We start from the raw sequence: 23,802 nt of genomic DNA on the forward strand, positions 1-23,802 counted from the left end.
ATATTATAAAATTTAGGTCACTGCAAGCAGTAAATAATGATCTCCTTGTTTGCCAAATTTGTTTTTGATCAAAGATAAAAGCGGAGATTAAACAGTAAGATAACAATCTATAATCACTAGGTACACAGTCATTTTGTCTATCGCCAGTCCCTCTAATATTCTCTAATACACAATATCTATAATTACGTCCCCATTTGGACATTCAGCTAATGATCAACTCAATCAAATCAGCCCGCAGACTGCTGTCACCATACAAACATCATGAAAACCATAACTTTTTGCGGACACACATAGACAAAGGTCCTTACAAAATTAATGTTTGTTAAGTTTTTAAACACACCTGACAGACATTTTCTTGCGTGACCATCAGGGTTATTTGTAAAAGAAAATGAAGACTTTTAATCTTTAGCCTGCTGGCGGCTAGTTATTCTGCCTCTGTGACCAGTGCAGACCAAGATCTGTGTGCAGGCTAATCATGGTCTGCACTGTTCACTATTCAGTCGGTAAATTGTAAGTGAACATCCCTTCTAATAATAAATGGTACTGCCCAAATTGAATGATAGACCAGTCCATTATAAAAATTTAGCAGGGTAAAGGTTAAGCCAACAACCTATAAAACACAGGAAGTTATTCAAACTAAGGTACGAAACTGTTCATGACTAAGGCTGACATGCATGCATAATCTTACTGCCAAAAACCATCAGCATGTTTTTCCCAAACCCATTCTCATGACTGGTGAATTGTTTGTACCAAATTATCCATAGAAAACAATGCGAAGATCTAACCACTACTGTCAGCTATTGTTACGCCTGTTTGTTTGTGTGATAATTTCGGTGTCCAATTCGGTGATCCTCTGTCACGCAATGTCTTTTTTGCCAATTTCACAATACTTTTTAACACCGGATTTATTTATTTTGTAACCTAAAAGGCTAGTGATTGTTGAATTCTAACAAAGCCCAAGATGAAAAACTTCAATTTCTTTTGTGCAGATTTGTTTAGATAAGTGGATTTCTTACAATAAAGTAAGCTAATTGTGAAAAACCTACAAGATAACACAATGTCTGACCCATATCTGGGACATTATAGGAGAATTACCGATTTTAAAATGGCTTTTATATATGATGGGTGGTACCCTGCATCCTCATTAAACTAGCCATAGTTGACAAAATAGTTATTATGTCATGAAAAAAGTACTTGATCTTTCTTTCTATGGGCAAATTTACCAATATAGCATTAAATACTGCAATCTTGTCATTTTCAAAGATAACTTCTGACTCATCAGTAAGTCTGTGACAATTTTCCAATTTTCCAATGTTTCAGACAGTGATGTTAGTGTGTTAATAGTGGGTACAAGGGTATTGATTCTGTTTCCAGGTAAGGCTGTTACCATGTCAATATCCAATACAAACAGTTAGCACTTGGGAGGCTATTCCATAAATGACAATGGTATTGCACAATATTACAAATTGATTCCAATTGTTCCCTACTGGAGACAATACAGACTTACAACAAAATGAACAAATTAGGAAGTATCATGCAATTCTGGGATAAAGCAGTGTTTTTTCTATGAGGCAATATATCACAGATGCACTGCGGGCGGTTTAGGTAGGGACTGACCCAACCATCCATTACAGTCCTTGTAATTCTCATTTCATAGAAACACTTTATTTTTGTTCCACGTAAATCTATTAGACTATTTTCAGTTTTGAGTTTGTTTATTTTTTACCTTTTCTGTGCATGCTTACGTTTTGAACTGCACATTCTACATAAAATCTATAGTTCCTTTATAAACATTTACAAAACAAATTTTTGTTCTTTTGATCGCTCATGTTAAGAAATATTGCTTTTAACTTTCTGTACGGAATACAGAAGTCATTCAGTATATTACATTTATACCATTTACATAAACATGCCGCTGATCAATAAGCATAAGTATAATGTTTCACTTCCGATTCGGAACGTTCATTTTAATTTTCGCCCCTATTTCGTGTATAAAGGAATTAAGTTAAGATTTGGGGCAGGGATGGTAATCTATAATCGATAGACATAAAATTCTTTATGTGGTATTAACGTAGATCACCTGTTACGATAAAAGTCACCACTGTTTGATTTGATCAACTGATGATTCATGCGTGTGATAAAAACAGGAGACACGCGACTTAAAATTACAATTACATCAAAACTATTAGCCATAAGCTTAATTGGTTTATATATCCTGTCTCCTAAACGCGGACAACAAAATGGTTTACGTCAAATCCTATTTTTTTTTTCGATCAGTAGCCACAAATGAAACTTTACAGCTTGAAATGTTACAAGCATTTCAATCAAAACCGCAAAACCATGGTTACAGTTTTGTTATGATTAACAGCTTGACTGAACTTGATTTTTTAACTGAAAAACTGAAAATGAGTCATAGGATTCAAGGAAGAGCGAAAACAGATTTTCACTTTGTTAAGAAACTGGACTTACCCATTTAAAACTCCAATAAATAACAAAACTAAACTGAAAATTGCAAGCAACAATTTAAACAAGAGGGCCATGAAGGCCCTGTATCGCTCACCTGACCTATTGACCTAAAGATCATCAAGATCAACATTCTGACCAAGTTTCATTAAGATATGGTCATAAATGTAGCCTCTAAAGTGTTAACTAGCTTTTCCTTTGATTTGACCAGGTGACCTAGTTTTTGCCCCCACATGACCCAGATTTAAACTTGACCTAAAGATCACCAAGATTAACATTCTGATTAAGTTTCAAGAAGATACAGTCATAAATGTGGCCTCTAGAGTGTTAACAAGCTTTTTCTTTGATTTGACCTAGTGACCTAGTTTTTTAACACACCTGACCCAGATTTAAACTTGACCTATAGATCATCAAGATTAACATTCTGACCAAGTTTCATTAAGATATGGTCATAAATGTGGCCTCTAAAGTGTTAACTAGCTATTCCTTTTATTTGACCCCCGTGACCTAGTTTTTGACCCGACATGACCCAGATTCGAACTTGACCTAAAGACCATCAAGTATAACATTCTGACTAAGTTTCATGAAGATACAGTCATAAATGTGGCCTCTAGAGTGTTAACAAGCTTTTCCTTTGATATGACCTAGTGACCTAGTTTTTGACTCCATCTGACCCAGATTTAAACTTGACCTAAAGATCATCAAGATTAACATTCTGACCAAGTTTCATTAAGATATGGTCATAAATGTGGCCTCTACAGTGTTAATTAGCTTTTCCTTTGATTTGACCTGGTGACCTAGTTTTTGACCCGACATGACGCAGATTCAAATTTGTCCTAAAGATCATCAAGTTTAACATTCTGACTAAGTTTCATGAAGATATAGTCATAAATGTGGCCTCTAGAGTGTTAACAAGCTTTTCCTTTGATATGACCTAGTGACCTAGTTTTTGACCCCACCTAACCCAGATTTGAAATTGAGCTATAGATCATCAAGATTAACATTTTGACCAAGTTTCATTAAGATATGGTCATAAATGTGGCCTCTACAGTGTAAACTAGCTTTTCATTTGATTTGGCTTGGTGACCTAGTTTTTTATCCTACATGACCCAGATTCAAACTGGACTTTAAGATCATCAATATTAACAATCTGACCAAGTTTCATGAAGATACAGTCATAAATGCGGCTTCTACAGTGTTAACAAGCTTTTCCTTTGATTTGACCTGGTGACCTAGTTTATGAACCCAGATAACCAATATCGAACTCGTCCAAGATTTTATTAAGGGTAACATTCTGACCAAGTTTCATTAAGACTGGGCCAAAAAATGTGACCTCTAGAGTGTTAACAAGCTTTTCCTTTGATTTGACCTGGTGACCTAGTTTTTGACCCCAGATGACCCAATATCCAACTCGTCCAAAATTTTATTGAGGGTAACATCCTGACCAAGTTTCATTAAGATTGGGCCAAAATTGTGACCTCTAGAGTGTTAACAAGCTTTTCCGTTGATTTGACCTTATGACCTAGTTTTTGACCCCAGATGACCCAATATCGAACTCGTCCAAGATTTTATTGAGGGTAACATTCTGACCAAGTTTCATTAAGATTGGGCCAAAAATGTGACCTCTAGAGTGTTAACAAGCTTTTCCTTTGATCTGACCTGATGACCTAGTTTTTGATCCCAGATGATCCAATATCGAACTCGTCCAAGATTTTATTGAGGGTAACATTCTGACCAAGTTTCATTAAGATTGGGCCAAAAATGTGACCTCTAGAGTGTTAACAAGCTTTTCCTTTGATTTGACCTGATGACCTAGTTTTTGATCCCAGATGACCCAATATCGAACTCGTCCAAGATTTTATTGAGGGTAACATTCTGACCAAGTTTCATTAAGATTGGGTCAAAAATGTGACCTCTAGAGTGTTAACAGTCAAATTGTTGACGACGGACGGACGGACGGACGGACGGACGACGACGGACGCCGGACACAGGGTGATCACTAAAGCTCACCTTTGAGCACTTCGTGCTCAGGTGAGCTAAAAAATCTACTGAACCCACCATGATAAGCTTCAGTCAGATGGATTTTATCTTATCCCTTCAAAATGTCAAGGGAAATAAGTTACTTCCTTCATTAAACACTTTTTTTTCCAGAATGTTACCTGTAATTAGAGAAGCCGCAGTATTACTGAGATAGCACTATCGCCAGAAAGTTGAGGGCCCAGATACTGTAAAGTACCTTGCATATCTGAGGTCAATTACTGCCCATATACTTGTTGGAAAGTTCCCATTTTCCCAGGGTAACTAGATCCTTATGGCAATTAGATGGCCAGCAGACAGGAGGACACTATCTCAATGGTGACAAAACAATGGAAAACAGAGGTACTTGATCAAGTCTCTCTGATAAGAGACCTAATTACTGAAGGACTAGCTGATTCAGACTACATGTTTTACATTGCAGAGAAATAATGGCTGAAAACCTTGTTTTAAAAAATAGTTTATTGGCTGTTGAATCATTTGAGAGTTTCCAAAATCAATTTTTAATTTGTCTTACAAGAATGGGTGGTCAACCTTATGATATGTTGATAACCTGAGCTCTTTTAATTCAACTATCATTGAAAAAAAAAGCTTAAAGTCAGTGTTATCATACCAAATTATTCCTAAGTACCTGGTACATTAACTGAAGCAGTAAAGAATAATGCACTGACAAGATCAAAACCTTGTTCTTAGTTAATTTATACTGTATATTGATTCATACTCATAAATAAAGATGTGAATTTGTGACTGTCACAAAATAATGGTTGACTTGCCTAAATTTTATCATGCTTTGTCCAGTTGCAGGTCATAAGAACATGGCACATGCTGATGTTTGAGCCACACAGACCAGGAAATTGGTCAATTACTGGGCATTTTTGCTAGTAAAACTGGAAAATGTCCCAAATTGCATGAAATTAACCATGAAAACTAATTTCAAAGTCCTTTCCTAGCCAATAAAAGATATGATCAAAGTGGATGCAGAGACAAGTTTGTAGTTCAGACATTTTTGCAGCCAATGTGTTCTAATAACCAAACATGGACATTTCACATAAAACATTAATTAGTGCAGTAAATGATGTAGTAACTGATGTTACCCTCCACAAGTCAATGGTTCAAGGAATTAGAAAGCTGGTAAATGACATTAATTGTTTTAAAACTTTGGGTGGTCAGGCTGGTTAACAATCATTTACAGGTAATAACAATCATTATAATTACCCAGGCCAGGTGAGCTTTTTACTGAAAAGACATTTTGCTTAAATTTTAATATCATAAAATATGGATTTGTTCATATACTGTGAAATATATGCACAAATTATATCTTGTGTAAATTTCTTATTAAATAATTTAATGCAGCTATCAAGAATCAAATTTTGATTAATTGATTCTTACACAGATTAAAAGATTTTCAAATAGTATTTGTTATACAAATCACCTGGAGCTGGCAAAACCCCATTATGTAAATCTGATTTTAATTTATCGCAACTTTCAAGTTTACCGTAATCCTTTTTTAAACATGAACAAAGCCCGGATAGAAATTTAGATTTGACGACAAAAAATTGTATTGATTTTTGAAATTTAAATTTACATATTCATAGCGTAGAGATACTGCAACAAGTTCTAACAAGAGTTGTTTACTCGACCTTCCGCTAGAGTAAGTTAAGTACAAGTTTTGCGTAACCGGGTCTTTGGAGTGAGCAGTTTATTTCAATATTTTGGCAAAAGGATTAGAAAGCACAATCCCCCCTACCTGCAACAGTTGCCTGTGTTTGAAAAGAAATATAGCTCTTAGAAAAATAAACAAGATTTTATCTTTCATATTCCTATCTCAAAGCAGACTTTAATATGGAGTGTTTGTGTTTCAGATAATGCAGAGAAAAGACCTTCCATAGTCAAAATGTATTTTGCTGAAATTATGTTTCAAAAGCGTTACTTGCATATGCTGAGTACATATGTCTTTGACAAGTTTTAAAGCTTTTTCTGATAGGCTCTGTTACACTGATACTGTCATTATAAAACTGATAGACCTGTTATAACTGACAGGAAAATGAATATAGCACAGCATGTTACAAGTGTACATGTACTATCCACAGATTTCTTTGATGACATGTTTATAATGTAAATAATGGAGACAAGTCTGGTTGACAACTGGGTACATTTTGCTTACTGCTATTTTACAACAGGTGTCATGAATGCCCTTAAATAATGGACACACAGAGTTACTGCAACCCTTTTCTACAGGATAATGTTTTGTTGATTTTATCAGCATCTATATTCATTAAATGTCAAAGTAATAGAGAAACACTTCTTATTTAAATTTTTCTACTAAGGTCTAACTAAATTTCACTCATTTAAGGAATTTAAAGTGTACTTTCCTTTAGATTTCTATCTGGAAATTAAATTTTAATACAACTTCTTTTTAATGAAATTTAGTACATGGATTGTAAAAACACTGCAGAGATGAACTGGTATTAAATAATGTTTGTCTGATGCAAAAATGCATTCAATGGAGAACAGTTCTTTGTGAAGAGAGAAGCAATAAAAGTGTTCCTGAACAATAACTGTAGTTACAAAAATATCTCAACTGGTAAACTAGACAAATAAGCAATAGCTTGCAGTAATCCAAGAAGACCTGGACAAAAAAAATCTCCAATAAAGTTTAAGACAAGCCTTCTTAAATTACCAAACCAAACAGCATCTGCACAGAAGGGAAACCTAAACAAACTATTAGGCTTCTATCTAGTACAACATTATGTTAATTTGCAAGAGATATTATAGCCCTTCTATTATCATTATGTAACTCCATAAGACAGAAATCAGTCATAGTAATTCAAAAGGTATAAAATTTTCAAAACCAGGTTTGATGACACAAATCAGTGACCCATATTTCAGAAGCGAACATTCATATTTTCAGTCAAGTTTATATAGCCAAAGTCAGTGAGAATCCACAACCTTGAAGGCACTTTTTAGGACCGACCACCTGTTAATGGCTACAGTACATGCAAGCACAGACAGGGAATCAGTCACCTGTCACAACAGCCAGCCTGCAGAGCATGTAGTTTGATATATTTCACAGCAATTAAACATGAAATCTGAAAAGGGATAATTAATTCCACTAGCATATGCTTGTAACAGTACCCCTATTTTCTGAATTTGTATGAGAGGAAATAGTGACATTCAAAACATAGCTGCAAAAAGTAAGAATCTGATATAAAAATTAATGTCATACAGATTTAAGTTGATGTCGTAAATCTCAAAGGCATGTTTTGTTCTGTAAATAGCCAAAGAACAGAGAACCCTAAAGTTGACTTTCGATCTGATTTTAATGTTCAATGCCTGATCATTATCCCTATCTTGATTTGATCTAATGGCCAATAATTTTTCAGGACAAAAGTCTGAACCCCACAATGAAAATATAATTAATTCCCCATTGAACTCTTTCAATACACCTCTCTACATGGGAGTCATGCTTAAAACGCTAAAGGTCAAAGAGCCCTGAACTTAACGACATACCCAGTTAGCTAACAATTCAGGCTAAAAGTCAGTCTCAAAACTGCCTCTGTGTCTAACAAAGGCAATTGAAAATGAAAGAAAACTTTAGTGTCATTTAGCACCCTATATATTTTGATAAAGGGAGGGAATTTTTCCTTCTCCAGGGCTTTTTTCTCACTTTCACTTTTGGACAGCTCTTTAGCAGAATGTCAAGCAACACTTGATCCTAATGTTATATCACACAATCACAACTTTCAAACAATCTATAAGCTCTTGAGAAAACCTTTTATCTCTCAAATGCCAAATAAACAACAGTGCCAAATTGGAAATAACCCTTCTCATGAAATTACTTTGTTTTGCAGAAAATATGTATGATAATGTTAAAGATTTTTTTAAAAAAGACTGTTTTATATTTTAGACCCAAGAAGAGGAACTTACAGAAAATCAATGTAAATGTCAATATGTGCTAGAATGGTTTTTCTTAACTTTTTCAGGAGTTTACAATCAGTTTACCTCACGGTTACCAAAATATATAAAAATTGACATGCTCAAATTTGATTCAACTAAAACATACAAAAAAAACCCCAAACAAATAGGGCTAATTACGACTGTGTGCGCGCTTTAATTTAATGTTTCACTTTTTAGTATATGAAACTTAGGAAGTGTTCAATGCCAGATTGGCAATTCTCCAAATTCGGACTGAAGAATACAAATCAAAGAATAATGAAGCATTTTTGTAGTAATTCTATCATTTTAAAAAATTTAAATGTCCAATTATGAAAATCTATGCTCTAAAATAAATGGAGATCTTAAGTGTGAAATTATATTAAGTAGTGTCATCACATGGGAACCTGATGCAAATTTTTGTACCTTCAAGCTATTTTTCCCATCCAAGCTTTTTTACACAGTTTAATTTATGTATAGAGAACTGATTTTCCCAGGTTATGGTGTAAAAAGCTTGATATACAACAAAAGAATGGCCATACAATCAACCACCTTGAATAACCTGTGTTTTGTCACAGTTGACAAGATTACAGTTAAATCACCAGTTATTGGCTTTCCTTTTTCAGCATTTTTCGCATGCAGCTTCAAACAGGATCAATCCTACGGGAACTGCCAGGTCTCGTAGAGGAAAAAATAAAACCATGTCAAACTTACTATAGTGTTAATTAGTGCATCCTTTAACTTTAACTTTGGTTTTTGACTTATCCGAGACCAGTTTCCATGCATCTTCTTCAAGATCCCTAATAATCTCCATGGATGAATAATTTTATGTAATTTTACATGTAGGAAACTATGTCTTACCTGGACAGCACTATTAAGAAAGCAGTTATTCTCTCCAGGAGCATTTCGTAGTCCTTTTGCAGCATTGGAAAAGGACTGACTGGTCTGGCGGTCCCACGTGTCATACCAGTGAGCTGGGGCATTTCCTCCAGGCAGACTCGATTCTACATTATCCATTGTTTGTATTTTTGTTTAGGTTGCAATAATTTCCAAGAAAGATTGTAAGTCCATACTTGATTTGAATGCTGAAAATAGAAAGAAAAACAGTTTTGTATTTACATGTGTGATGACACTTAATGATGCCATTTGATGTTAACAACAAAAACAGAACATTCTTATTCATGTCATCTACATTATTAACAGATGTTATACAGGAGAAAATGTTAATCAATTACTATTATAAAGACTGTATACTAATCTAATTTCCTAATTTAGAGTGTTTAAATGCCTACAACATAGTCTACAAATGATAAGGTTATAAATATATGATTATCTAATTATGAAAATAGTGCCAAAATTGTTTAGTCTTGCACAAATGTTAATTAGAAGTGTCACCGTATGTAATATTATAACATACACCTACTCATACAGACTAAACAAAATGGCATTTGTGGAACTTTGACAGGGGGACTTAAACTTTAAAAGTTCTTCCTGGTTAAAAAATATATATATTTTACGACATTACTGTAACAAGATCTTAAAGTACAAAGGTGAATAATTAACATTTATTGGCATAATAAGATGCTAAAAGCTGAGGCCTTAATTATCTATAAAATAGAGAAACAATTGGAAATACTGGAAACAAACTGACAAGGAAAGTGACAAAAACTTGATAAGAACTGACATAACAAATGACTAAATAGTTTGGTCGTTTGAAATACTGTTCATAATGTTATACTCTGTATGGGCAAATTTCTGCAAGCTTTGTTGATAGTAGCGTGAAATCTTTAAAGTAAATATTGTCAAATGGATTATGACCTGTGGAGATAAAGGTTTTGAACTTAGCTGCAAAATTAATCATACTGTTAACCTGGTTAACCTAAGACCACTGGCACACTTCCATTCTGACTATTTAATAATATTATTATGCAAACAATTAGCCATTCAGTCTGGGCAAAGTGGATGGGAAAACTGAAGCACCAGCAGTCACAGGTAATGTTGATATTACAAGTCTTTGCCATTACTGGGCACCTTCTGTTACCAATGAATTGTATAGAAGAGGTGTACATCAATATTGATATCCAATCATTTTGTCAAACAAGGATAAGAGGAAATCAATAGCCCCATAAAGACTTGGGATTTCAATTACTGGTTTCTGGGCAATATCTAATTTCATCATAGACCAGGTTGGAAACTGTTTAAAACTAAAACTCTACATCATATAGCTGAAATAGAGAGAGAGAATGAAAGTTCAGGAAATTATTATTATTTTCTGTCACAGCCTGCAATATCAGGAAAAAAATATCAAATCAGAAAACAATTAAGGACTGAAAGTACATTGTTCAATTAGTCAATGAATTTATTTCTCCTCTTTGCAAACTTTCCCAGCTAGGTCATAAATCAAACTCCATTTCATTTATCTGCTATATCAGATCATGATTTGTGTGAATTTTCATATGGCTTGATTTAACATCAAAATCTTGATATCTCATAAAAGGTAATGTTTACTAAAGTCAAAACCCTGTCAAATCTTACTATCAAACATAGTAACATAGAGTTGTAAATCACTGAATAAAACAAATACAAAAACTGAAAGACTGGGGTTTGTCCCAATGTGTCCTTAAGATAAGAAATACATTGACAAGTTTGAATTTGTGGCTGTGTTTCAAATATTAAAAGCTTTCATCTTTACATTTATCACCTGGAATGAGTCAATAGAGAGAAAGACCTGAGTCAGTCTGGCAGGAGATTTCAACAAACCCAACAGCTTAACAAGCCCTTGACCTTTGTCCCCCAGGAGTTAACTTAAACAGCACGTGATGTTCTTGTGCCAACTGACCTTGTGCTAATTGATCCATACTCAAAGAAATTAAAAGGTAAAAAACAGTTAAGTAACTGTATCTAACTGTGCTCGACATCATCCTTATAGCAGGAAATGGATTATAATTATTCAAAACATGAAAATAAAAAAAAAATCGTGCACAATAAAACAAATCTGTTTACTCAACATATTCTTTTGTTGCTTAGCGATCACAGAAAGCTACACTTCCTGTCCATGAGAATGACAGGATGCTCCATCTGTTTATTTATGCACGGAAAGGGAGTGGGTTTTCTTTCATTTTCAAGTACTTAAAGGGGCCAAATTAGCTCAACAGAACAGCTATAGCTGAACAAGGTCAAGAGGGATCAAACACAATCTAGGTTATATAAACAATTATGAATTAAATTTGAATAATTTTGCAAAAGATAGTCTTACCTTTTCAATTAAAGCCTAAACAATATCAAGGAGGAAGACAAACTTGGAAGGAAGTGCAACAAAAAATCATGTAAACCAGGACTGGTATAGAGTAAGAAAGCATACCCAATGACTCACTCGTATTTTGTCAGTAACCACAAGAAAGCCACCTTGACTAATCAGAGGAAGTGACTTTAAAATATTACGGCCTTTTAGCGGCCTAACCATTTTTAGTCATTAATCCAAGTACCTGAAATTTGTTCTTACCAGTAAGTCTGAATAAATTATGACTTTTTCATGCATCCATTTCATCTATATAGCACTATTACATTGTCATTGTTGTAAAACTTCTTTTTAAATGAAGGTAATTTAATAGGGATGAACCTTGAAGTCTTGGAAAAAAAAACAACCAGTCAAAGTAATAATTATTAAGAGTAGGTAATTAAATCAGTCAACAAAAAGATCAACCCAATTAGAGGCAATAAAAGCTATCCATGATCAAGCAGATAATGACCAAAATAGGAAATGGTACTGAAAAAGGTGAGTGATTTTCAAAGACAACTGTTTCAAGGTTTTTCATGATTAGAAACCAGATAAGTTTTGGATACAATCAGGGACTGTTTGATGATGTAGAGACAGATCAATTAGAAGATAGAGAAGTTTGTTAGGATATTGAAGAAGATATTGATCCATTGAGAGAGAAGATAGTAATTTGGGAAGAAATAATTAAGACAGATTGCAGGTGTGCAATATTGAAAATTGATTTTTTTAAATTGAAGCTCCGTCTCAATAACAAAAACTTGGTTGGTCTAATGCCATTAAAAACAACATCAAATTGATCATATTTTGATATAAAAATTGTTATAAAGCTGTTACCACATGTTTTGTAACAACACACAGATCAATTTTTTTCTCAATCATTTTTCAACAAAAATGCAACAACTGGGCTTAGTGAAAATGAAGTAATAATAAATTAGAGTGATATTAGAATGAAGGGTTTTTTTTATAATTCTAAAACTCTGTTTATTTAACATTTTACATTACCAACAAAGATATTTTGACTTTGTGGTCAGTTGTTTATGTCTGCTTTAAATGACTTTAGCGAAACAAGACATGGGAAAATCTTAAAGGAATAATTCTCTAGAGAAAAAAGCCTATATATTTAGAACTGCCTTGGTCTGAAAACATTTAAAGTGATTTTATTGTGTGAGTGACCCAAAGTTTATTTTTCAATATATTAATTTATGAACATGTAAAACAATATGATTTTTATAGCTTTGCACAGTCTGAACAAACAATTAAATGGTATTAATTGATTTCAAAGTGGTCATTAGGGGAATAAATGTTCAAAAAATACTCTAAAATTGACAGCTGATTGATGAATGTCGTTTTATATTAATTATAGTTTAAGGTCATACTGTGGGTTGTTGTGGACAGTACACATGTATATCATACCTGTCAACTGACCACAGGTGATCATAAGGTCAATTAGTAATTGTCATGCAGGAGAATATAGTATTCCTGTTATACTGTTTGCCAGGCAAGATAATTTTTATGTCCCATTTAATATACTGTTTGCCAGGCAAGAGATTATATAGCATGTTCTATTAAACTACTTGCCAGGCAAGAGAACATTGCATGTCCTATTATACTGATTGTCAAGCATTAGGGAATATAGAATGTCTTGTTAAACTATTTGCCAGGCAAGAGAACTTTGAATGTCCTATTATAATGATTTTCAAGCAAGAGAATATAGAATGTCCTGTTAAACTATTTGCAAGGCAACAGAACATTGCAATTTGCATGTCCTATTATAATGATTGTCAGGCAAGAGAATATAGAATGTCCTGTTAAACTATTTGCCAGGCAAGAGAACATTGCATGACCTATTATACTGATTGCCAGACAAGAGAATACAGCAGGTCCTATTATACTGTTTAAACTGTTCTAACAGAAGAACCAAAATATGGACATACAGTTGTGCAGTTTTAATAGTGTGAGCACATAGTATTAATTTTATTTTATACATTTCAGGTTCAGACCTCAAGTTGCAGGCCAGGTACAGTCACTGCAGGCTCTTATTCTGATTTATAATGCCAAGGCAATGCATAATTATGTACAGACAAACAATGGCAGGATTAATACAAATTCTGTAAATCTTTCTAAGCCCTATGTCAGTAAAAGCATATATATATAAATGCAGTGTTCTGTGATACTACATTTTTGTTCTTCTACAATATGAAACAGAAAAAAAGCTAACAGGACAACATGGATATTAAAACAAATTATTTTTGGATCAGATCCAAACTGACCTAATCGAATCAAATGATCATATTTCATGGCTATAATGTGATCAAATTATTATCCTCATTTACAAATTTGTATACTATGTAAAGGAAACCCTGTGAAGGTAACAAAGCATATGATTGATACATCCTACAAGGCTTTATGGCTGGATTATTATCAACCCTCATTTTGTTACCAAAATGGTATTACAGATTTACAAATTAATAATCTAGACGTAATATGATAATACGCTTAGCGATCTGGTGACACACATCGGGATAGAAATCAATTTCCATTTTAATTGCTGCATGCACTTTTTAGTCCATCTATAAATTCTATATGTATGTATAACATTACATAATGCATGTAGCTTTCAGTCTTTCCTAAACTACATCATACAGCTGAATCAACAAATTTTGCATAGCCATCAAAAGAGCCGATCCAACAGGTTGTAGCCTCTAATCTCTTGGTCAAATATAAACACTGGAACCATCTGATACTTGCTGATTGTTCTCTTTCAAGTCAGTCCTTTTTTGTTCAAATGTTTGCACAATGTTAGCTCTGGCTTCATCCTTCTTTATGCAGTCAGATACTGGTAAATCAGGTTTGCAGCTGAAAGATGCACCCCTAACTGAATAAATAACTCTACTGGTTAAATTTATTTGATAATTGATGATAGAAAAACTTTCCGACCATTATATTATTATCTATTGAATGCCTAACTGTTGTGAAGATCTTCACAATCAATACAATATCTATATGTGCCAGACACTATTATATGATTAAAAGACAGCCAAATGATTTTTGCAACAACCCCAGCAGTGAAAATAATAATGCAAAGTAAGATAAAAGTTTACTCTAAGGACCTATGTCAGTCAATACATAGATATTATATTAAACAGAGCAATAGTGACAATACTAGAGGGCACATTATCACCTCACAATCTTTGACACTATCTGGCTTTCTGGTGGTTCACTTCTATAGCTCATTAGCTGTCTCCTACAGGCTTAAAAAGGTTGTGAAATGAAGTAAAAAGATAAGAAATAGTAAAAGAAATCTTTAGATCTTAGACTTAAAGAATAGCAGCCTTGACAGTGACATGCACACAAATTTAACTGCATTTTGTTATTTTCCTTATTAAATCAATTTATAAATAAACAATAATGATTATTAAGCTATCTTGTAAATGAAGCTGTGCATGACCACTGGCCAAGGTATCACCAAAAATAAATGTCTTATTTATTATCTGCAAGTAAAGAGTCAACAACAAGGAAAGTCTTAATATATCTACTTGAATACAGTTATCGTACATGTGAATTGTGTACTAAATTTCAATTAACTTGAATTTGTTTACTTAATTTTAATGGCCATTAGTTTACTGTCCATCAATTGTCATTTTGACCAGACTGAAATCTGACCATGTGACTTTACAACGGGACATTTGCACCCTGTGTCTGGTCATCTTTTGTTACAAATAAGCACCTTCAGGCTACCAGTATTTTAACTGAATTTTGGCAAATGTCAATGTCATACTTTGTAAAATTGATCATAAATTTTTAACTTATATGTTATTGTGTACTTTCATTAATAAGGTTAAAAAAAAACTTGTTAAAGAAATAAAATGAAATATAAGTTCCTGATAAGAGCTGGTCTATGTTGCATCCTTTCAGTTTAGCTAATCTGGATAGGAATTACCATAATAAAAATGCCAACATGAAAATATGTTTGTGTTGTAATTCATATGACACCTAAGGAACAGGATGCAATAAAATTGAATTAAATAAACTGGTAATGGAAAGTACTTGAAGGGAAAGGTTTGCTTGAAAATATTCTGTAATAAAACATGAATTGTGTATCACTGAATGTCACATACATGATTTGTATAAATACACCAACATTGCAATTGTACCAACATTGCAATTGTCACTTCAAACATAATAGTGTATGTAACATTGTGTCATATTGATTATAAAGTATTTGCAATTTCCTTTGATAGACTGTAGGTAACAATGACACATTGTTTAATTTAATCATTGGCCTTTTTGTGCAATCCTGTCTACTATTTGATGCTTATATTGACAGCTTTTAAAGAAGGTGTGAAGTAAGCCAGTTGAAGTAATTCTTCAAACAATTCAACATTCCAAAGAGCTTTATTACACCTTTTGCAGGTGATTCAACAATACAGTAATTAAAATGTGTTAATTACATAACAATAAATATGTACATATGCCTTTAAATACATTTTCTTTCATAATTATTATTTAATGTTACTATGTAAACATTATAATATTAATTCCAATTAGTGCTTGAAATAAAATAATGAAAATAATATCTATCAAATTGATGCAAAAAGATTTTTGTAAACTTGAATAGGTAAAAAAAGTTAACATTACAGACTTGTCTTTATTATATTTATTTTCTTTTGAGATCAATTGCATATGATGTAAAAAAAAACTTATGCATGCAAAGCGTGCAAATGCTTGACAAGAAGTATATACCGTGCACTTTGTTTGTCGCAAATAAAAATGTCACTGCACAGGTGTGCAAAGTTTTGACTTGAACTGTAGAAAGGATCAAACAAAATATACTTTCATATATTAATCAAATATAATAGATATGTGAAGCCATCAAGTTTTTGCATGTTTTCCATCTTCCAATCCCATCGGAAACTTTGCACACCTGTGTAGGTCACGCACAGGTAGATAAATTGTGTCGGCTCTTTTCGTGTCTGTCCGATTTGCAATAATCTCACGGTCTCTGTACTGAATTCTGAGATACATATTAATTAAATAAATGTATACTTACCGAGAATATAAAATATTAAATATTTTCTGTTTAATTCCAACTGTTTACGAATCTTTTACACGAAAAACACAGGTAAATCCGGTATTATTATTTTACGCGCACCGGGGAAGTTTCGTCGCCATTACAGTAAAGTGTCAATAGAGCGGATGAATTTGGTGACGTAGAAGTCTAATCAGCATGACAATCAAAATAGTCCCCGTGGGCGGCAGTTTACTCAGTTTAATTGAGTCATATTATTCATCCGCTACTACAGGTATAGTAAGAAGTAGTTCCACGTTTGTTCAGGCATCTTGACATTAACACTTTTATTAACAGGAAACAAAAATGGTAATAAGAAATATTTATTCAGAACATTCTACAATGCTTAGTAAGTGGACTAAATGTGAATAAAACAAGAGAACCTTGTTGTCCAATTTCAGCTCATCTGAGCACACTCACCTGAGCACAAAGTGCATAATACATCATATGCATTTAGGATGTTTGTCCATTGTCCTCAATTAACTTGTTTATTCTCTAGCAATCACATTTTTGAAACTAATGGACCTAACTTATATGGCATATAAGCTCTCAGTCAAGTTCAATGTGTCAAACTGGAGAATTAGTATGAGAGTTATGGCACTTGATTTGATAATGATAATAAACATATATTCAGCCAGTTTGCACTCTTGCACCAATCTCAATTAAGAAAGAATGTGTATGACCTTCTTCAGTTGTAATTTACTTAAGTTTTTGGGCATGAAATTTCTTTGCTGAGGTCAAAACAGTTATTTTGTGTGACGGTACAGATGGCGGCATGACAAGGTCCTCGGCGAATTGGCACATGTCCTTGAAAAGGAAAGAAGGAAAGTTAAACCTCTGATTCCAAAAAGCCATTTAATCAACTTTGTTAGAGAAGGAGAGAAGAAACCTGTGTCCACAGTAGAGAGAGGTATCTTGCAGAACTCTAAAAGCTGGGACCTGCGGGCAGATCTAGGAAAGAAGTTACAATTTCCTGAAGAAATCGCCCACACAACTCTCAGACCTGACATCGTTATTTGGTCCAGAAATCCAAAGACAGTAATTTTGGTGGAGTTAACAGTGCCTTGGGAAGAGAGAGTTGAAGAGTCGAATGAGTTAAAGAGGGAAAAGTACGAAGAGCTAGCCAACACATGCAGAGGGAACGGTTGGAAAACATGGGTCTTCCCTGTAGAAGTAGGATGCCGCGGCTTCCCATCCAGTTCAGTTCAGTGTGGAGAATGCTTGGGGCATTGGGCATCAAAGGAGCAACAAGGAAGACATCAGTCCATGTCCTCAGCAAAGCTGCTGAGAGAGCCTCATGTTGGCTTTGGCTACAGCGTAGCAATACATGCTGGAAGCAAACACAGACGGGGTAGGGGTTGATCGCCCTACCTGCCCCACCATCAAGAGGGTGTTCCGAGTTAAGGGGCGAAACACCTGTTGACGGATGGAACTCGGCTGATGACGTCTGTGTATGCAGTATATCTGTATTTATCACACTGTGATATAAATTTGTGGAATTCAATTTTTAGGAGTGTTAAATTTACATATTTACTTGTTTGTATAGATTGACTAGACTCCAAAAATCAATTAAAGAGCTGTCACAGAAGACAACATGCAGGACTATTTTGGTGCTGGATAGTGAAAAAGGAGCTGGAGTGTTTTAATGGCTCCAATGCGTATAACTATACTGAACAATAGTTTAGTCTGAGTCAACTGTATTTAGTAATAACAGAGATTTCAATAACTAAGTATAAAAGGGACATAGTTTAAGGAATATTTCTGCAAGAGTAATGCACCATGTGCCATATCACTTGACTAATTATGCAGAACAATTATTTTAAGTTTGAACAAAAAATCATTAATAATAACTGCATGTGTTACAGAAAAAGAGCATCAAAGCTTCAACCTGAAATTCTTAAAAAAAAAAACAGTGGCATAATTTTAATTAAGTCATAAAAAAAAGAGTAATGGACATTGTGTCATTAAATGTGGATGACGATGATGAAGTTTGAATCAAATCCATTTATTAACAATAGAGATATGGTAAAAATGCATAAAAATTAAACTAATATTCTAAGTAAAAAGGGACATGATCCATGTAATGTTTGTGCAAGAGTTGTGGACCTTGTGTCACATGATGACGATGATCATGAGGAAGAACTATTTCAAGCTTGAATCAAATCCAGTATGTAACAACAGAGATATAGTGAAAGTGCACCAAAACTAGAAGATGCTTTTGTAAAAAAGTGCATGTCTCCCCCAATGCATAGTCGTATATGCAAGAAGTCAAATGGGGACAGGAGCGAAAGTCAAAGAGACACTGATGGTTGGCTGCAATAGGGATCATCTACTTGGCATGTCCAATCATCCCACTAAGTTTCAACATTCTGGGCCTAGTGGTTCTCAAGTTATGAATTGGAAACGGTTTTCCACGTTCAGGCCCCTGTGACTTTGACCTTTGATCAAGTGACACCAAAATCATTTGGTGTCATCTACTCTGCATGTCCAATCATCCTACTAAGTTTCAACATTATGGGTCAGGTGGTTCTCAAGTTATTGACTGGAAAGAGTTTTCTATGTTCAGCCCCCTGTGACCTTGACCTTTGATGGCATGACCCCAAAAACAATAGGGGTCATCTACTCTGTAATTCCTATCGACCAGTGAAGTTTGAAGGTTCTAGGTCAAATGGTTCTCAAGTTATCAATTGGAAATGGATTTCCATTTTCTGTCCGCTGCAACCTTGACCTGTAATAGAGTGACCCCAAAATCAATAGGGGTCATCTACTCTGCATGTCCAATCATCCTATGAAGTTTCAATGTTCTAGGTCAAGTGGTTCTCAAGTTATTGACCGGAAATGGTTTTCCATGTTCAGGCCCCTGTGACCTTGACCTTTAATAGAGTGACCCCAAAATCGATAGGAGACATTGAAATTCTTAGTAAAAAGGGGGCATGATTCATGAAATTCGGTGCAAGAGTGATACCCTTTGAATCATATGATGTGGGGGATGATGTGGAACAACAATTTTAAGTCTGGATCAAATCCATGTAGTTATAACAGAGATGGAGTGAAAGTGTATGACATTTTAAGTAGAAAGGGGAGATAATTCATAAAATACTAGGGAGGGAGTTGTGGCTCTTGTGTCATATGATATGGGTGATGACATGGAACAATTATCTTAAGTTTGAAATCCCTTTTGTGATAACAGAAAGTAAAAAAGCATAAAAAATCACCTAAATTAGTAAAAAAGGGGCATGTTTCATGAAAAATTTGTGTCCAAGTTACAGGCCTTCTATTATATGATGTGAGTGGTGATGCGAAGCAACTATTTTGAGTTTGAATCAAATCCATTTAGTAATAACAGAAATATAGTAAAAAAAGCATTAAAAATCACCTAAATTTCTAAGCAAAAAGGGGGTATGTTCCACTAAAAAATTTGTGTCCAAGTTATGGGCTTTCTATTATATGATGTGAGTGATGATGCAAAGCAACTATTTTAAGTTTGAATCAAATCCATTTAGTAATAACAGAGGTAGAGTTAAATTGCACCAAAAGTTTAACCAAATTCTAAGTAAAAATGGGGAATAATTCATGAGATATTGGTGCAAGTTAAGGCCATGTGTCATATGATGAGGAATAACTATATTAAGTTTGACGCAAATCCATCAAGTAGATGTTCATGAAAACTTTAGCTGAAAGGATGCAGACACTGACCCTAACTCAATATATTTTGTATAGTCAAGCTAACAATTATTGATTTCACAATATTTCAAAATGTTTACAGTCATCACCGCTTCTAATAAAATTTTCCAGTATGTATTCATATAAGGTATTGTAAAATAAAATTAGACAACGGTTTCCTTGATTTATCAAACAAGAGGGCCATGAAAGCTTTGTCCTTTACCTTGAAAGTCAAGAATTTTTAGAGAACTCGATCTTGGATGTTACAAACCAAGTTCCTGGGGTTTGTGAAACTACAGTTTAACAAGGATTTTCTAGGAGTACCGGTATACCTTATGCCAGATCACTCAGTTTTAATCTTGACCTATATTTCTTAAAACAAATATTCTGATCAGATTTCATGAAGACTGCTCAGGAAATGCGGCATAGGCAGTTCTGACAGTCAAGGGCCAGAACACTGGTGTTACCAGAGAAATCTTGCAAATTATAACCCTTGTACAAAATTTTAACATACTGCCTGTTTCATGAAGATTTCTCAAGAAATGTTGTCTCTTGTGTTAGCAATATGTAACATGATCAACTATAATACTCAAGAGCCGTAACTTATTGCAGAAATCATGCCACTTATCACTCTTCACTGTTGTAGCCCTTTTCCGGCACATTTGGTACCCTACAATAAAGCTGTATTGCCTGATAGAAGAGCTTGTTCTTTACAATAAAAATATTTACATACCACTTCAGGTACACAACTGGTGGAGGAGCACCCTGGCCTATGTCCATAAACTCCCAAGGGTGTGGGAATTGGTGACTGAGGCTGGCAGCAAGTACCAGACCCTGATGGTACATGGCAAGTAGTGCTGTAGATTGTTACCTTTACATTTACCTTTTAACAAAGATCACAATTCAAAGATCTGAGACGTTACGGGTATTCTTACTTGAATTTCAGGTTTAACTTGTGGACATCTGTGTACTCGCTACAGCCCTAATGGATAGAACAAGTGTTTAAAAATATTGAAGGAAGTAGGAATTTGATTGGCGTCTCTGGTTCTGGTATCTCCATAGACAAGGGGTTTTTTGACATTTTGACTATTGCGCTGCAGCCTTTAAATAGCATGGTGATTCTGGCTATATTGCAAGAAAGCTCAGCCAAGTTCTTGTATCATCTGGGTTTAATCCACATCTAGGAGTTTGGTCAGCGTAGTTATTGAAAACCAACTTACCTCTAGACATGTTCCAGTGTACGAGTTTGCTGGATCCCATACGCATACCCTAAAATGGCTGCTTGGTGCTTACAGGTATAGCCCAAGTGGCTTCTCTTTACAAAATTCCTTTTGTGGGCAGTGTTGATATGATAGTTCCATTGCAGATTATTTCCACTTTGTGGAATTGAGCATTAACCATTTAATAAACATTTAAGACAGGTTGATGCTTCAGACCTAAGTGTGTAAGATCCTTCATGCAGCTCATGACAAAACAGTTGTGTAGCAATTTTCATCTATTTCAACAGTCTCATCCATCAGATTTTCGCAGTTATGACCTAGCCCTTTAAAAATCTAACAGAAACCACAGTAGATCTCCACTAGTCCCAGTGTCACTCTTGACATTCAACGTTGGGCAGGTATATCATGGAATCTGCATTATGTCTCAACGAGATGGTCATAAGAGGTTTAGCAGATAATGGGCAGACATACAATATTTTCTTTACATTTGTGGCCTTGACCTTTGGCAGGCATATTGGGACATGGTTTCTGCAGTCCATCTGGATAGACCGCTTATTCTGTTTGAGTCATTATTATCACACATTTGGAGCAGACATGAAATTCAAGTTTGAAACCCCGATTTAAAAGTTGGTTTTGAAATCAAGAGGGCCCTGACAGTACTAGAGTTTCACAGCTCAATCTGGCATAAAAATAAATATGGAAACTGGACAGTGGTAACACTGTTATTAATGATGCCATCTAAGAGCTAAAACATGACTTTTGTCAGACATCTAAGCTAGCCTCAATAATCAAAATTCTATCTTTTTTTTTATGTACATGCAGATATTTTTGTTTTTACTCATCTTGGGATAGGTGTGCCTACTTTTGCCAGACTTTTGGCATTAAAAAGGTATCTTTTTTTTATATATAAAACACACTGAGATAGGGGTAATACTATAATTATGCCCTTTGGCATTCCTACAATATTAAACTGAAATCTGGACAGAAGATTCAGAGCAGATTTTCAGTGTTTTCCATAAAGCCTTAATGCTGGGAAAATAACTGTATAAGTGGTAAAGTCCATGGCATTGTGGCTAATTTTGTGAACTTCTTATGACAAGTCATTATAATCAAATAAGGATAAATAAACTTAAATTTGGCATTTCAATTTTCGAATTTTCGAATTCGCGAATATTTCCACTTGTAAAATGTCTGGTATATGCAACTGAAAAACCTTTTAATACTTATACAGCAGTTCCACCCCTGGCATCCATGTTTTAATAAATAACAAGGGCTGCATAATGAATAATTTCAAATAAGAGTTTTGAAAGGAACATTTCCAATGAAGTTTCATTAAAATCCAATCAACAGAGGTAGGCTAGACAAATTTCAATACAAAATCATGAGAGGAAATAATTATTCATAGATAATCTATGCATAAAAAAGAATGACGTCAACATTGTATGAAATAACTTGAAAATGACTGAAAGAATAAAATCACTATTAATAAGAGGGGCCATTGTTGGCCTAAGTCACTCACCTGACCTTGACTGTTTGACACTGAATATATTTATAATACACTGAATCGTGAATGGTAACAACTGTGTTTAATATAAACTAATTTGTGGGAGGATCTTACAATGATAGTACAGACCAAGTTCCATGAAGATCCACCAACAGTCATTTAAAGGTTTTTCTACTTTTAGCTCTAGCAAAAAAACAACAACAAGAGGGCCATGAAGGCCCTGTATCGCTCACCTGACTACTGACCTAAAGATCATCAAGATTAACATTTTGACCAAGTTTCATTAAGGTATGGTAATAAATGTGGCCTCTAAAGTGTTAACTAGCTTTTCCTTTGATTTGACCCGGTGGCCTAGTTTTTGACCCCACATGACCCAGATTCAAACTTGACCTAAAGATCATCAAGATTAACATTCTGAATAAGTTTCATGAAGATACAGTCATAAATGTGGCCTCTAGAGTGTTAACAAGCTTTTCCTTTCATTTGACCTGGTGACCTAGTTTTGATCCCACCTGACCCAGATTTGACCTTGACCTATAGATCATCAAGATTAACATTCTGACCAAGTTTCATTAAGACAAGGTCATAAATGTGGCCTCTACAGAGTTAACTAGCTTTTCCTTTAATTTGACCTGGAGGG

General features: G+C 34.4%; 1 protein-coding gene across 7 annotated transcripts in view; it reads right to left on the bottom strand.

The window, feature by feature from the left end:
• The window catches only part of LOC123564454 (uncharacterized), a 48,171-nt gene extending 31,256 nt beyond the window's left edge, over positions 1-16,915 (bottom strand). For all 7 annotated transcript variants that reach the window (XM_053537077.1, XM_053537076.1, XM_045358064.2 and 4 more), the window contains exons 1-2: positions 16,758-16,915; positions 9,292-9,515 (exon numbers count right to left, since the gene is read on the bottom strand). In XM_053537077.1, coding sequence (XP_053393052.1) covers positions 9,292-9,447 — 156 coding nt within the window. In that variant the 5' untranslated portion in view covers positions 9,448-9,515; positions 16,758-16,915. The remainder of the gene's footprint in view (positions 1-9,291; positions 9,516-16,757) is intronic.
• Positions 16,916-23,802: the final 6,887 nt, after the last annotated feature.

Source organism: Mercenaria mercenaria, chromosome 2 (assembly GCF_021730395.1).
Source record: "Mercenaria mercenaria strain notata chromosome 2, MADL_Memer_1, whole genome shotgun sequence".
NCBI lineage: Eukaryota > Metazoa > Mollusca > Bivalvia > Venerida > Veneridae > Mercenaria > Mercenaria mercenaria.